We start from the raw sequence: 16191 nt of genomic DNA, 5'->3' as shown, positions 1-16191 counted from the left end.
CTTTTTAAGCAATATGGCAAGTTATAACATCAGAAGCATATTTGGGTTGTCAACCTTTCTGTCAGACATTTGATTGTACCAGGTTATATATCGAGACATCAAATATTTTGATAACACATTATTATCAGATATCGTTATCCTCCCTTTAAAAGTAGGGTCAATGTTTAAGTAATTTCAAAGCAGCTTCAGTTATTATATGGTTAGGCTACCTTCATGAACATTTCAGATTTGTGCTTCCTCTAATATCTCGTGGATAAGATTCCAGCTCTCTCTTCTCCCATGACTAATCTTTCTCTCATATACACACACATACAGGCTAACACATGCATGCATCCATTTACTGCCATTAGAAGGCAACACTGTCATACAACACATGCCAATCAGCTTGAAATACACTTTTAAGTTATTAGATACATGGTTTACTTGTTCTAATGAGTACTTATGCAAATATTCAACACACAAATGTCACATAAAAATTGAGCCACATTTCTGTACATATTAACCCAATCTTCCCCTCCTGCAATATGGAAGATTCAGCATAGTTTAATGTAGTCTGTTTCTCATAAGAACCTGATAGCTCAAGCTAAACACAGAAACAGAAAAACTGTACCTTTTGATAGGCTCATTTTAGTCACTTTCTGCAACATGCGTATGACGGGTAAAAATTTATAGGCTATTCTTTCCCACTATTAAACCAGATGTAAGTGTTTACATCTGTTTACCTAGAATTAAATTTCATGCTACTAAATGTCATTATTGATGAAATCCTGTGTCAACATTCAAAATAAGTCCTGAGTGGTAATAAGAAAACCCTTTTTATACAGAAAAAACCTTAAAAAATGAAATATATATTTTATATTTATACCTGAAAATGTTGAAAAGCATTGATTTTAAAAAATATTAGAAATACATCACAAATCTTTAATAGTAAGAAAGTATATTCTCATACACAACACTAGTTTTACATAAAAACATTTGTACTGGAATGTGTGATACTGTTTCCAGAGAAGCAGCTATTTAAATACAATCTGAAATCTTTCATTTACATTATATGTACATATGCATTGTGCAGTTGGATAACATGTTTAAAACAATGCACACATATCAAGGTAAATGATTTGTGGTATTTACATATGAAAAACCATTTATTTATAAAAAGTAAATTGCATAGAACTGCGACAGGAAACAAACTTCTGACTCTTTTACCCTACATGACATTAATGCAAACCACTTTTGTGATTTTTTTTTTTTTTATTTATACTGGCTATGCATGCATTTCATCAATAAATTTTCAGCCACTAAAATATTTGAAAATGTATGATCCTATATGTTTGTGTATCTCCTCACTCCTTCACAGGAGTTAAAAATCCTTTGTCACATGATCACATTTTGTCCATTCCTATCACTAAAGTGAAAACATGGAGTCATCATATTTTCAATTTTTTCATTTCACTTAAGAATTGACTGACATACTCAAACTTGTCATAAAAAAGCATCTCTTCTCACAATTCATAAAAATAGTAAGAATTCGTCTGTGCCTATTTGTAAAGCATGCCTATTTAATTTGATGACCATTAGCCAAATTCTAAGTAACTCATCCTTCCAAGTATCTAATTTTACAACTGTGCTTATTCACACCATGCATGTTATTTATGATTAATTCTACACTTTAATATAGTGTGCAGTGTGCACAATTCCAATTATGCAAGTCTTCATGTTATTATTACTTCCATGAAGATTTTGTTCTAGGAAAACACACATATACAAAAAAAAAACCAAAAACAAAAAAACAAAAAACAAACAGTGCAAGAAAAAAGTTCATCAAAATCATGCAGATTATAAGTCGATGAGGATGGGTATTAAGTACACATGCCAGCACATGCATTTAACTGTCATCCATACAAATCTGAATGAGAAATGCCAGGGATATAATAATAATTAGCACATTTGCATAGCGCCTTTCTCCAGTATCAGCCAGACTCAAGGTACTTTACTTAGGCACATGAGCACACCTTTTAAGGGTGACAACTTCATGCCGCAAACATGCAAGCAAATTATAGCTGTAGAAGATCTCTGCTAAATGTAAAAAAATATTCATCCATATGTATCCAGTTAAGACAAACGTGTAAAATGACAGTAGTGAACAGGTTGCTGAACTGCTTGCACAATACAAGCGGCGATTCCAAAAGGAACAGGCATGGTTGATGAAGGGGCTCATGGGGATGATGATGTGTCAAGAACAAAAGATTTGTTTTCGTTGCCATGGTTATAGCCACAGTACCAAAGCACAAAGCCTAGCGTGTAGCTAGTGGAAGGCGTGAGGTTGCTGACAGGTGAGATAAAGTCAGTCCTCATCACCTTCACGCTAGTCAGCAAAGATATTTGGCTGTCTCTCACAAGTGGCGAGTAGTGACAGATCTTCATTTTCGCCAGAACTGGCCTTTCCTGTGAAGTGACCTTCACAAAGTCAGCCCCATAGAAAGTTGTAGAGCAACACAGTTGAAAACAGCACAATCCCGGTACTTGGGAAGCCAATGCGACAGCAGTCCAGAAATACGCATGAACCAAGATGCAGGGTCACACAAAATGCATCTATCACCAGATGACTTCACCGAAGCCCATTCATCCAACATCTAATTTACAGAACATGTAACGTGCATGGTCCATAAATCAAAAAATGGAAAGCAACATGGCTCACAGCACCTGAAAAGTGTCAGTGAAGAAGGCTCATTATCCTGTTAAGTCAAAAAACCAATGCAAGATGGCAAAATGAAGAAAAGGAAGGATAAGGAGAAATGACACCGCACAAGTATTGAGGAATAAGCCAAAACAGAGGCAATTGCAAATATTTATTGCCATCTATTAGTAGTGCAGAGGATACTGCAGGGCATTCTTGTAAAATATTGTTCTTAAGGCACTGATCACTTGTTCAAATTCATATTTACTTGATTGAGCTGTCCTCAACTTGTTTTGGACTAGTTTTACACCAAAACTTGTTTTTCCCACACATTTGAAATATATGTATGTAGAAAAAAAAAAACCAAAACAGTAACCATCTTAACATATACTTTTCCACCATGAGATGCCACCTCTATGTTAAATCCCCAAATCAGTGCAGTTTGGCAAAACGCAACCCTTACAATCTTCAGTCTTTTAATATCTACTTTGCTCTGTGTCTGCTTGTAAAAGAAGAAGAAAATGGGGCTATACTGCCATGTCAGAAACAAACTTAAATATTCTCAAAAACAAAATTTGGCATATTGGCAACCTGCATGTACATTTATTTTTATTTTTGTTGAAATATATAGTAAGGATATGAAAGCCACAAGAGGAAAAAAAAAAGGATTATTTATAAAAGTATAACATTAATCCCACCAATAGATTTTCAATTGTATTTGTAAATCTGTAAGCTCCTCAGGCATAATGGGTCATTGTGTCCAAAACACTTTTAGGAAGGCCCCACCTCATAATGGTGGAAATCTAGTATGTAGCCATTCATGGAACAAACCCTTCTTTCCAATTTTCCTGTTACCTGTCATCTACAAAATGACAAAGCCTTTAAAAAAAAAAAAATCAAAAAAGGCAAGCTTGGAGACCAGCACACAAGAACATTTTCTTGCTTATTGCATTCCTTCTGAAAACAATTCATATTTTATTTGAATAAAGAGCTTACATGGCAAATACAACCGTGACTGTTTTACCATTTGCTGCCACGAAAATCCAAGACCTCAGTTACACCCTTTTCTTGTAATTGGACCATTCATTATCCAGGCTTGTAGGTTCACAGTATTACCACAGTAGACTAATATATCCAACTACTTCAACATTTAGACCATCCACCATCAATGCACTTGCACAGAGGACACAAGTGAGGCATATGGTATTTATGTTTTGGCTGCAACCTCAGGCACACCCATCTTCACCTACAAAGATCCCATTAAACCACAACACATCCTGAATTTAAAAAAATAATAAGACTACCAAACAGATCACTTACAGCTGTCAGCTGCTATATTTGTTTCTCTTGACCCTGTTATTTGCCTTTCCTTTTTTTTAAAAGACTATTTGAGACTAGCTCTGCTCTTGACATAAAGTTGTCCGTGTTTTTCCTCTTTAGTCTACAAGCTTATACAGATTATTATGGAAGGGCAGTGGCATATGCTGTGATGCCTTTCAGGTTTTCAAAACACTGAAAAGAACATTTTTTCTTTCAATGACTTCCTCCACATAGTCTATAGCTCACGGTCTGCACCCAGCTGCATACAACAGTATTTGATGACAAACTGTCACATTCTAAAATGTAAATGAATACACAGATCCAGTTTTGATATCAGCCATTAAATATAAGAAGAAATTATTATTAAAAAAAACAACAACTAAATGTCACTCTCTACTCCCTGAATGTGGACTCGTTTTCCACCAGTGGTCTTCTTCTGTTCTTTTTCGCTAGTTCTGGAACCACTTCTTTCTCGATAACCACTGCGAGAATGAGACCTTGACCTATGACCTCTGTCATTAAGAAAATTTGACAAATCACCATACTGTCGGGTGGTCTTTGGCAGCATCTTGTCTTTGCCCGAAACTTTACTCATAGAGCTTGAACGACTCCGAGATCCTGAGCTGACTGAATGTGACCTGGACCGAGTCCGCTCAATGGTGGGTATGTGAAGTGTGTTGGGATTGGTGCCACTGCCATGACTGTATCCATAAACTAGTGCATTTGTGTCTAAAGAGATGTCTGCAGATGATCGAGACCTATTTGGAGACTTGGACCTTCTCTTTAAGATACCGCTGGTAGGTCTTTTGCTCATTTCTGTTGGACTATAGGGCCCCTTCTCATCATGTTGCTTTGCACTACCATATTCCACAGAAGAAATTTCAGTGCTATTCACACTCACATCTGATTGCTCACATGCCTTGTTGACATGTCCTGCCAGTTCTTTTTTGTGTTGGGAGTCAGGCTTCATGCCAACTTGTTTGGCCTTACGACCTTTCTTGGAGTAAGCATGATCATGTTTGCTTTTTGTACTCAAATCCTCATAGGTCTTGTTAACATATCCTGATAGTTCTTTCTCCTGTTGGGAGTCAGGCTTATTTTGTTTGGCCTTATGGCTTTTTTTGGAGTAGGTGCCCTTATTTTCGTCTGGGTTAATCTTATTGTCCACACTGCTGATGGATCGAGTATCCATGTTGTTATCGTTGGACTGCTTCTCAGAAAAGGCATTGGCATTCTTGTCTGGATCAGCTTTACTGTTCTTGCTTGAAACATCACCAACATATTTTTGGTTTATATTAGCCTTACTGCCTTTATTGGAGCTAGCAGTAGTATTTTTGCCTTGGTAAGCCTCAGACTTGGCCTTGTAGGTTTCTGTGGAGGGTATGGCCTGTTTTTTCTCTTGGTTGCTTTCATTAGTGAAAGCATCAGCAATCGGTGCAGTTGCAGAGGTGGTACTTTCACCATCTGCTGACCCGCAGCTTGCTCTGTCATTTGGCGAGATTTTCTGGGATGTTCCTGTAAGCAAAACATGTATTGACAAATTTGCTTGCTTTGCTGCATTAGCATCTTAGTATGACCATTCTGCATTCGAACAGCCATTCCCTCATGCAAACACAAGCAAATGCTTTGGTTCATGCATGGGATGGATAAATGAGTGGCTGGTGTTGTAAGCCTCATTCAGCACCTGAACAAACTTCACAGTGGCTGAGAAAAGATGTTACATGAAAAGTAACAAGCCATCTGTTAAACCCAGCTATAGTGTTACAGGGTTTAGCAATTCTGAGAGTAAAGAAAAGATGTTTTCACCCAACAGTTTTTCTCTGTGAGTACTGATTGCTTAAGAAGAATTCCTTTACTGACTTTTCCAAAAGAAGGTAGCGGTAGGGAGGGGGAGATATGGATAAGGTTAAGTCCCTACAAGAGACCTCTGTCAGTGAAGTCTTACAGGAGTGTTAAAATGGTTATGACAAAGAATGATCACAGGGAAACAGAATGGAGATCATTAGTGGTAGCACCAATCCAGAGCTGTTGCACACACTTGAGGAAAAAAACTCTGGTATGATTAATCACAGTCCATGGCATCCTGCAGTTATCATCAGTTAACCCAAGCGCCACAGCCTCTATGCTGTGTCAAATGAAACCTTCAGCCAAATGTGCAAACATTTCACTCATCCTGACATGCCACACAAACAATTTTTGTCCACAAAGTCAAACCAATAATTAACCTTGGAAAACTTGCCAACAATTAAAATATGTTTGTGCCTATATGCTTTTGACTGGTAAAAGTACACATTTCACCTAAAATAGTTAAAAACTGGACTTGTAATGGCAATTAGCAGATCCTCATATTTCAAAATTAAAAACTAACTTAAAACATAAAATGCGCAAATTTGATGTAGGTTCCATATGCCATATGCTTGCCAAATATTTTAAAATGTTATTGTAGGTAAGAATTCTACGCACTGTCAAGTTTATTTTCATAGTAGGTCATGCTGACTCTTAACCTTATGGTGCTCATTTTTAAGAAATCAGTTCTACCCATAAACTTCCAGCCATCTTTGCTCCAGTCAAGTCTTCATTCAGGACCATTTGGTTTGGCTAGATGGCTGTCTAAGATCATGGGGAGAGCAGTCACAAGTCATGTAACTAATGTTCAAATTGTTATTATGAGAAAGCTTTTTGTAATTGTTTGTTAAAGCAAGGCTACAAATATAGGCAGTTTAATAAACATCTCTTTCCTCATACCTCTTCTCAACGCAATATTAACGAATGGACATTCATGTAATCATTTTATGGTTCCAGATGAGCTTTGTAACTATAAAGAAGTCTGCTCACCGAATGTCTGATTTTGTAAATGACAAAACATAAATGTTGTTTTACAGAGATGACCAAATCAGTATATTTGAACATTGGTTTCAACAGCACAGTCTTGAAAATCTATAAAGCATACACTGTATGCTGCATATGCAGATTCATATGTTTCAAAGTAGGATATAATGTTTAATAGCTTGTTATAGTGTGCCTCAAATGTTTAGACATATGAAAATGTGAATCTCTGCTCAGGGAACAGGTTGCAAACAAAGCGTTCCTGTGTGACAAACCCACTCACCATACATGGTCAGGTATGACCACTGAGTGAGAAACTAAATTTTGAAAAAAAAATAGTACTATTAAGCACAAAATCACTTTTTATAATGTTTTCATTAGCTGATATATGTACACTTTCATGCTGTTTGTGATTTTAGGATGCATGTACGAAAGCAAGAGATCCAGAAAAAAACCCCAAAATGTAGGAGTCCTTTCCTCAGCTAACCTGAAAATCGACCATCTTTTGTACAGTGGTTCTTTCAGGACAATTACTGTTCATGTTTGCTGCTGTGCAATTTCATGGCTTTTATGGAAATCTGAGAACAAAGTCTTTCCCATCGCTTATCTTTGCTGTCTTTTGATAATCCACAATTTATATCCTTTACAGAAGCACTATCTTTGGGAAAATGTAGCCATAAAAAAAAGTTATTTCACACAAAATACTGAAATGTTTTGGTAATCGATCCACTTGAAGATATTTATTGTCCTTCAGTTCATACCAACAGACAACACCACATAAACAGCTTCATTTTTCCTATCACCAAGCGCATAGTTAATGTGATGGCAAGATGGCATTAGCTGCAGTGTCCAACCACATCATCCCCCATTCTCTTTCCACATTCCACTTACTGCTAGTGTATAGAGACAAAGGTAGCATTCAGATTCAAGGTTGTCACCTATTTTATTTCAGAACAAATCAGATCTCTGCAAACAATCTATTCTCTGATTTGCTCCTAGTTCTCACATCACTGTACACAAACACGTTTTCCTCTTTGAGCTCCCAATGGCAATCTACAGGTATATCTGCATAGTTTGCATACAATGTTATTTGGCGACCTGTGCTGTTGGTTCAAAAACAGAAAAATAGTTTTAGTTTTTCGATTCTCTGATAACATTAAAAATTCCTAAGAAATTGCTTTACAAAGATCTAAATGTCACTCTCCACTCCCTGAATATGAACTCTTTTTCCAACTGTGTTCTTCTTTGAGGATGAAAATGAAATGTCACCCAGTTCTCTTTCACTAGCTCTAGAATCGTTTCGTTTTCGATTTGTACTATTAGAACGAGACCTTGGCTTACGACCTTTCTCATCAAGAAAAGTAGATAAATCACCATACTGTCGGCCAGTCGAGGGCATTTTCTTGTCCTTACCTGTTGCTCTACTTGCAGAGCTTGAACGGCCCTGTGATCCTGTGGATCCTGACCTGACAGATCGTGATCCACGAGAGTGGGATCTGGAGCGAGTCTTTTCAACAGTGACAATATGCTGGGTGTTGGGATGGGCACTACTTGAATGACTGTATCCATACACCAGAGCATTGTTGTCTGTAGAACTCTCTGTAGATGACTGAGATCTGTTTGGGGACTTGGACCTTGTCTTTAAAATGCCATTGACAGGCATCTTGTTGACTTTGCTCATCTGATACTCCTCTGTCCGACTGTATTGCTTATTTTTAGCATATTTCAGTGCACGCCCACTTTCTCCACGAGAGAAGTCAGTGCCATCGGCACTTACATCCGACTGTTCGTAGGCCTCGTTGAGGTGCCCCCCCTGGTTCTTGTCGCGCCTGGAGTACGAGTTCTGTCGGTGAGGCTTCTTCTCGTCTGAGTCGGCCTTATACCCTTGTTGTAGTAGTTGTTGGTGCTCTTCTCGTCTCCATCGATCTTGTAGCCTTTGTTGGAGTAGGCATTTGCATTCTTCCCTGTGGAAGAGGTGGTGGTGCTTCGAACGTCTTCCATGGAGCCATAGCTTCCTCTGGAACGCTTGTTGTTGGCCGGGAACATGTTCTGGGAAGTTCCTATAAATAAAAACATGCATTATCAGTTTTTTTTAAATATATCATAAGTATGAAGTATTATTCTACAGTAATCCTATTGTTCTTCTCATTTTGTTACGGTATCCATGTTGAAAAAAAAAATCATCCAATAATTTCCATCTGCATGAATACTTCCTTTTTCAAAAACAAAAACCTTTGCTTAAATGTTCAAAAAAGGTTCACTTTTACATTTAACATTACTAACATAAATTGTGAAAGATTTCCTTCTTTGCTTGACTTGCCAAAAACAGTAAAAGACCTCAAAAGAAAGCCCCAAGCTGCCTAAAGGATGGTATGTTAGCATGAACAGACAACCAGTAATTGAGACAGACACTACCAGAAGTGAAGACACTTGATGCAGATGGGGCGCCACTCGCCTCAACATGTTTAAGATTCTCCCGTCGGTTTCTGATGCAGCAATAGATTGCAAGGCCAATCAGGGCAACGACAATTATAGCACCAGCAATGGCAATGCCTGCTATGGCACCAGGCTGCAGAGGTGTCTCATAGAACTCAGACTCCCCCTTCACCAAACCTATGTCTGGTCCTGTTAGTGACAGAAGAAAATACCAAGATAAGTATCATAAAAATATGCAAAAACCATTACAAAAACTTTCACTAATGAACAACCATTATTATTATCATAATAATAAGATTTTTTTGCACAGCACCTTCCCAATCAAATGTGGGCTAAAGATGCTATACACACATAAATCCAGAGCAAAGTTTTCAGTAGGGATCAAATACATCGTACAGAATTCATTCAACATCATTCTCGCTTTCTCTCCACACACATACTCTCACAAGGTGGAAAAAACTGGAGTACCAAGGAAAAAAAACAACAATTGATGGCAAACCCTAATATATACAAGTCTGTAACTGTTTAAGGCTTTAAAATAAGCCACTACCATGATCTGTAGTGACTCTGATCAAAATCCTTATGGTGTTTGCTTGTGACGTTGTTTTCCGTAGACTAAACTTCAGTGAGTTGAAGTTTGAAGTCTCAGTAATTGGCAGCTTTTTGTCGTCATTACAGCTCAATTTTCTCTGCAAGCATGAGAACAAAACAGCTTTAACAGATTAAAGAAAAGAATCATCAAAAAAGTCCAAACTAAAATTTAGAAATGTTTATGAACATCACACAAAAAACAAGTTAGACAACTCAAAACATAAATGAGCAAACAACTTTACATTAGCAATACTGTTTGTAATCAGGCCACGATACAATTTTTGTCTGCATAAACTTCTGTTGAGGTAGAACTGATTTAATTTTTTTTTTCTGTAAAACATCTGTATTCTTTATTTTGAACAATTTTGCCAGGAATATTACCGTTGGTGTTGCAGATATGCTAGGATTGTAGTACACCAAAATTTCAACACCACAGTCCAAGAGGTCTAGTGTGGTGACGTAGTATTTTAGTCGGCGAATTGTTAGGGAAGTACGCAGAGACACGTCACAGTGGTCCCTGCTACCTTGGATTTGTGGCGAGTAGTCGTAATACAGAGAATAGATCTGATTATCATTGACTACGTAACCATCAGGATTATCACACCCTTTTCCATTCATATTCACTGCAAAATAAAAAAAAACCAATAAATCAATATTTTACAAGGATGTTATTGCAGGTTATGAAGTATTAGAAAACATGATGTCATCCAGAGCAAGCTAAAAGAATCTTGCGATCACTGATAATGCCAAACGAAATGTGGCACAGCTGGTTTTCTGATCTTCATTACAGCATTAGTTGTACCCTGGTCCTTTACCTAGCAAAAACAACAACATAAAAACAGGAAACCCAGATGCAGTGCTGAAAATGAGCTTGTATCTAAAAATAACATTCAAGCACTTTTTCTCAGGGAAGGAGGTGTATATAAACTTGTATGTCCCTCTAGAAAAGAAATATGCAAATACTGGCAGTTGCACACTTAGATCTTTTATAACAGTGAAGTGCAATTGCATAGGATCATTCACTTTTCAAACAATCCCAGTTATAGAGATGTGATGATATATGTTTCGTGGAGTTGAATATCACCAAACACAAAAAAAGGTGGACAATGAATATCCACGTTTTATTAGGTCTTGTTCCATTTTCAGGAGTTTATGCTTTGTGTTCGAACATAAAACAAAAATAGGTTCTACATTTCAACATTAAAAGCATTCTCCCATTTAATATAGTAGTTTGGTGTGGGAACATTAAATGTTACAAAAGCCCAAACAAGGATGTCAACTTCATTAGCAAGTTTTACAAGCGAGCAACATGTTAGGAATTCAGCACCAGCAGCTTTTGTGTTCTTCTCCAGCAGCCAGTTAGGAGAAAATAATTATACTTCAGGAGTCTAGTTATTTGAATGTGCAAGCCTTTTGAGATGCTGGCATTTGAACATTGAATCAATGCACCACTCAAAAAATGGAATCTTTATAAGCATTCTTCTACTTCTGGTCACCATAAATATGCATTATAAATAACTATCTGAGATGTAGTTAGGTCTCTATCCTTACACACCTACTGATACTGTTTACTGTGTATTGTTGTTTCCATTTGTTCTAATGGACCATCCTAATTACATTATACACATTGGGGACCATGAATTTTCCTTTCTGAACACCTCACTTTCAACTGATCAGCAGTTGTCAAATTCCTGCCACTGCACAAAGTATCCTAACCTTGTCCTTGGCTATGTTTACAACACAATAAATATGTCAGTGAATGCACTTTAACAGACTTGCCTGCTGATAAGCGGACAAGACCACCACCAATAACACGTTAGCCAAAATATGTATCTTACAACCTCCACTGTACATCTTTAAGGGCTGCTCCTTGCTACAGGAATCAGTATTCTGCTCATTCATACAATGGAAAAATGTATGTGCAAACTCACTGAATAAAAGAAACGGGTTTATAAATGGAAAAACCAATTGTGAAATAAGAAGTGGTTCATACTGTTTGGTTGCCAAACATTTTTGTTATTGTAGCAGACACTTTGGGTTTATCATTGGTTATTTGTACATTCAAGAAGTAAAGGTAAGAACTACTCTTTCTCAATTTTTGTAGTGATATTTTAATACTGAACAATTCAATCCCTGCCTAGCTTCCGACTTGTCTTTCGAACAACTGCAACCTTTGTAGTTCTGCACAGGTCAAATGTAAACAAACTTTTTCAAATCTCAGAGGCACTTTCATCTGAAACACAATGCAGCAATATTCTGTATCCTGACTGAAATGCCTAAGCAAATGTGCACTACCTTCTCGTACATCAACTTGGCACTTTCTATCTTTACTGTTTGTTCCCTGATTCCTCTTTGTGTCTCCTATATTTGTCTGTTATTACTTGTCTGCACAGTTCTCTTTCCGTCCTATGTATTCTGTCCATGTCTACTACTTAAGCACTGAGAGCATGGTCCTTCCTGAGTGTGATTTATTCTCTAAGTAAATCACACATCTATTATTGGTAGTAGCAGTCTCTGATCAGAAGCACTACTCACGCAAATGTGAAAATTTTAAACGCTCTTTGCAGCTTTAAATGGGAACAAGTCACTGACAAAAAATATCCAGCAACATTTGCATAATCGCATAAATGAAACTGAACTGTCTATTTATGAAAAAAGTAGTTACAAACACAATTGGTCTTCAGTGATCGCTGGAATTTAAATCATGTTTACAAAATGTGTCAGTTGATGAAGTTGGTAAGCTGGTTCAACAAAACATCCGAATTTCCTGATTTGATGGTGAAAGGCTCGCTGAACCAAACTGTGGTTACCATCGGGTTTTATGAGATAAACTCTGTAAGCCAAACTAACAATTCTGCAAGTGACCATTGTAGGAGGCTTTCAGCAATAACCTCACCGACTGCTTCTGGTCTAAAGCAAACTATGCGGCACACTATTGACAAATACTAGCCTACCGATAAGATTCTTTTTATGAAGTAAGGGTTCACTCGCATCGTATTTGGGATGAGAATACGGTTTGGTTGGTTGATTTAGTAGGAAAGTGCTTCCACCTTGACGCGATTTCGCACTAAGGGGAGGGGAAACCGGAGTACCAGAAGAAAACCCCCAACGCCCATCCCTGCGTATAGGTGTACCACGAACTTGTATTACTGGACTGCTGGCAGGCGATTTTTTTTTTTTTTTTTTGTCAGTTAACTGTTAAAACGAGGCACTAGGCTACAAAGCTTCCGGTTTAGTCACATTCTTTGTTTAGGCTCGCCGAGACTAACGGCGGCGAACTTCGCAAGAGGCTAAGCGTTGGTCTTGGCAGACAGACAGCAGTCCACCTATACACGTCCACGGGTGTACTTACAGAGAGGGATGGGAATACGTCCGCCCCAAAGATTACATAAAGGGATGTGGTGGGGGGAAGGAGGTGGCCCTACAGGCATTGACGTCCTTCGCGCCAAGATTTGCTCGCGACCCCAGTCTTCGGTGGGACTAGGGTTATAAGTTCAGCCGGCAAAACCATCCAACTAATCTCAAACATCTTGGGACAGATGCCTGGCTCGACAGCGCTAAGCTTAGTGAGCACAAAACTATTCGACCGTAACGACACGACACACGCGGCGAGTAAAGCGATGAAATAGCACCATGGACCACGATCGGGAAGCATGGGGAAGGCGATTCCCATTACTTTTATTGCACTTTTATTGCAAAGTTTTCTCTTGCCAGAAATGTCTAGGTTTCTTGGTCTAATAAATGTCTTCTACATCAGGGCAGCAATTAAAAAAAATATTCACCCACTGTCGTCTTCAGGTATATGCCAGTCATTGTAATATTTTTATGTGGTGCTAAGAGGGTTAACTTCATTCAGATCGACCAGTTTAAGACATAAATCATTCAGTTTCTGACTATAACTTCGCTCAGAAATAGGTTGCACTAAATTAATATTTGATATATTTTACACAAATAAAATGGCGAAAGAATGTCTTACCATTTATCGTCTCCTGAGCTACAGCTGTGTCTTGTAAGAGAAATAATCCAAGGGTGAAAAGTACAATGAAATAATTTGCTTCCATGGTGGGCCTTTAGTTGTTCTGAGGTACTATTTATAACAGGCAACCCTGATCTGGCTTGGAAGGAAATGATTCTGCTCTCTGCAGCTAAATCATCTGCAAAGTGTTGAATGAAAACTTCCTGATCTGTTAACTTTCAGTTCTGCAAGCCATTCCCAACCTCTTCCATCAGCCTTGATTGTCCATTAAATGTATCCAAGATTTAGGTGAGAAGCAAAGTATCCTTTATCAAAACCTTGCACAGCTCAATGTTCACATTGTCCTTGAATCAGAATTGTGCAGTCACAAGCCCATTACCAAAAACTCACAGAATCTGCAAGAAAATAAAATTAGGAGATAGTATTTAAAAATCATTTTGATAAAAAAAAATGAAAAATGACAACATGCTTTGGTGACTGTAAATTACTTAACAATGCAAATAATCACACCCATATTTCTCTCTAAACATCTAACGTTTGCATCTTACTACACTTGACGAATTGTATATAAAGATCAAAGGTGCATTTTTTGTTTAAAATAATCCTCTGGTCATCTTATTGGGTAATAGGAACACTTTACTAAAAATATTTATATTTTGGACATCCTACTAAAATTATTTTGTGACATCCTACATTTTTACATCCTGGTTTCTAATAAAAATGTGTGTGAGAGAGAGAGAAAGAAAGAATCCCATAAACTGTAACATTTATATAGCCACACTCAAAGCACTTTATGTACATACACACAGGTGCACGACCACACACATAGGGTAGGCACAGAATGCCTTTACATCAGAGTTGAGATAAGAACCTACAACACCCCTCGTGGTGAGAGGCAATTTAGCCACTACAAAATTGTTGCTGCTTTATACTGAGCTGTAAGTGTCATCTCACTAGTATCCTAAAAAAATATCTTTCAATCTTACAAAAATGATATCTCACTCTACAATTACCAGACTACTATCATTCTATAACATCATTACTCTTAAAAGGTGGGTAGGGTGAAGGTTTGGAGGTTGTTTGGGCCTCCATAGGACATATTTTGATGTTTCGTGTCGAACATTACACATGACAATAATAATTGCAAAGGTTTATTGAGTGCCACAACCTGCCTCGAATACGTGTCCTACCTGCATGCCGTATGAGGTGGTGCAAATAGTTTAGCCATGACACCCGGAAATGTTGTCTTTTTGGCCTTGTCAGAGAAAGCTAAGGAGTAAACTACTGGGACAGGTTCTACGTCCTTCGTCTCAACCGAAGTAAAACAAATGTTTTGTAATTTCGTATCTAACGATAAAGCTGAAGAAAGTATTTCACTACAATTAAACATTCAGTTGATTAGTGACGGTATTACATTCCCTGCAAATTTATTATATAAAAAAAAAAAAAGCTTCGAGACAAGGAATGCGAAACATGTACTTGAAAAGCAATCTTCATGCAAAGATATAATAACTACCTGTGAAATCTTTCAACTAGTTAATGATGGAGATAAGACAGGACACAAGAGTTAGACGCGGAAGCCTCGATGAAAAAAAAAAATGTTCATACCGACAACAAGCACCCACCTAGGCTCATCGGTGTGGCAAGGAAACCTCACTATTACACGAGGCGAGGTGGGGACCTCAGTCTTTGTCTGGTCTCTTTTCCCCCGATCTCCCCTTTACCGCAACCTAGTTTTGGCACTAAAGCTTTACTGTAATCCGGCGGTTGTTTTCTGCCTACAGCAGTCGCTCCCTGACGCGGTTCAAAATTGCGCGACTGCTGTGAGAAAGCAACCTGACCGTGTCCTCTTTACGCATGCTCCACTTTGAAATCTCGCCGGCAACTTTGAAATGAAACGACCAGAAAGCGACTTACCTGGCTGAAAATGACTGTCACTTCATCTGACAATGTATTCGTGTTTTTTTTCTCCTTCGAGGTAGGAACACAGAAAATGACGACACATGTAAGTCACAGCTCACTGCCGAATGACTAACATACCTGTCGTCTCGTTCAAGCACGAACTAGACCAGCGTATCAACAACAGGGAGGCCTCGCAGCGCCCTCTATTGGACAGGTGAGCGACACAGGACACAAGGGACGTAATTGTCTCGTGCAACCTCTCGTTTGAAGGAGATAGGAAAGAGAGAACAAAATTCTCGTCCTCGAAGAAACTAAACAAAATCTTCGTGAAGCAAAAAGGAAGCCCTGGCCACTTGTTTCCTTCTAAGTATCCGCACACTTTTGTTTTGCTTACAACTGACGTTACTGTTTAACCCCACCTTAACAAACAATGACTCATGACACGTACATTCAAGAAAGTTCT

At 38.1% G+C, this 16191-nt stretch overlaps 1 protein-coding gene across 1 annotated transcript; it reads right to left on the bottom strand.

Moving 5' to 3' along the window:
- Positions 1-380: 380 nt before the first annotated feature.
- Positions 381-15943, bottom strand: LOC112571572. Its single transcript, XM_025250650.1, is given in 8 exon segments — positions 381-5512; positions 8237-8702; positions 8705-8883; positions 9239-9448; positions 9810-9948; positions 10232-10473; positions 13827-14221; positions 15744-15943. Coding segments are annotated over 7 exon segments (2457 nt in total). The 5' UTR covers positions 13912-14221; positions 15744-15943; the 3' UTR covers positions 381-4376.
- Positions 15944-16191: the final 248 nt, after the last annotated feature.

This window comes from Pomacea canaliculata, linkage group LG9 (genome assembly GCF_003073045.1).
Source record: "Pomacea canaliculata isolate SZHN2017 linkage group LG9, ASM307304v1, whole genome shotgun sequence".
Classification (NCBI taxonomy): domain Eukaryota; kingdom Metazoa; phylum Mollusca; class Gastropoda; order Architaenioglossa; family Ampullariidae; genus Pomacea; species Pomacea canaliculata.
Note: the sequence above shows the minus strand (reverse complement) of the source record. Positions and strands in the feature narration are given on the sequence as shown.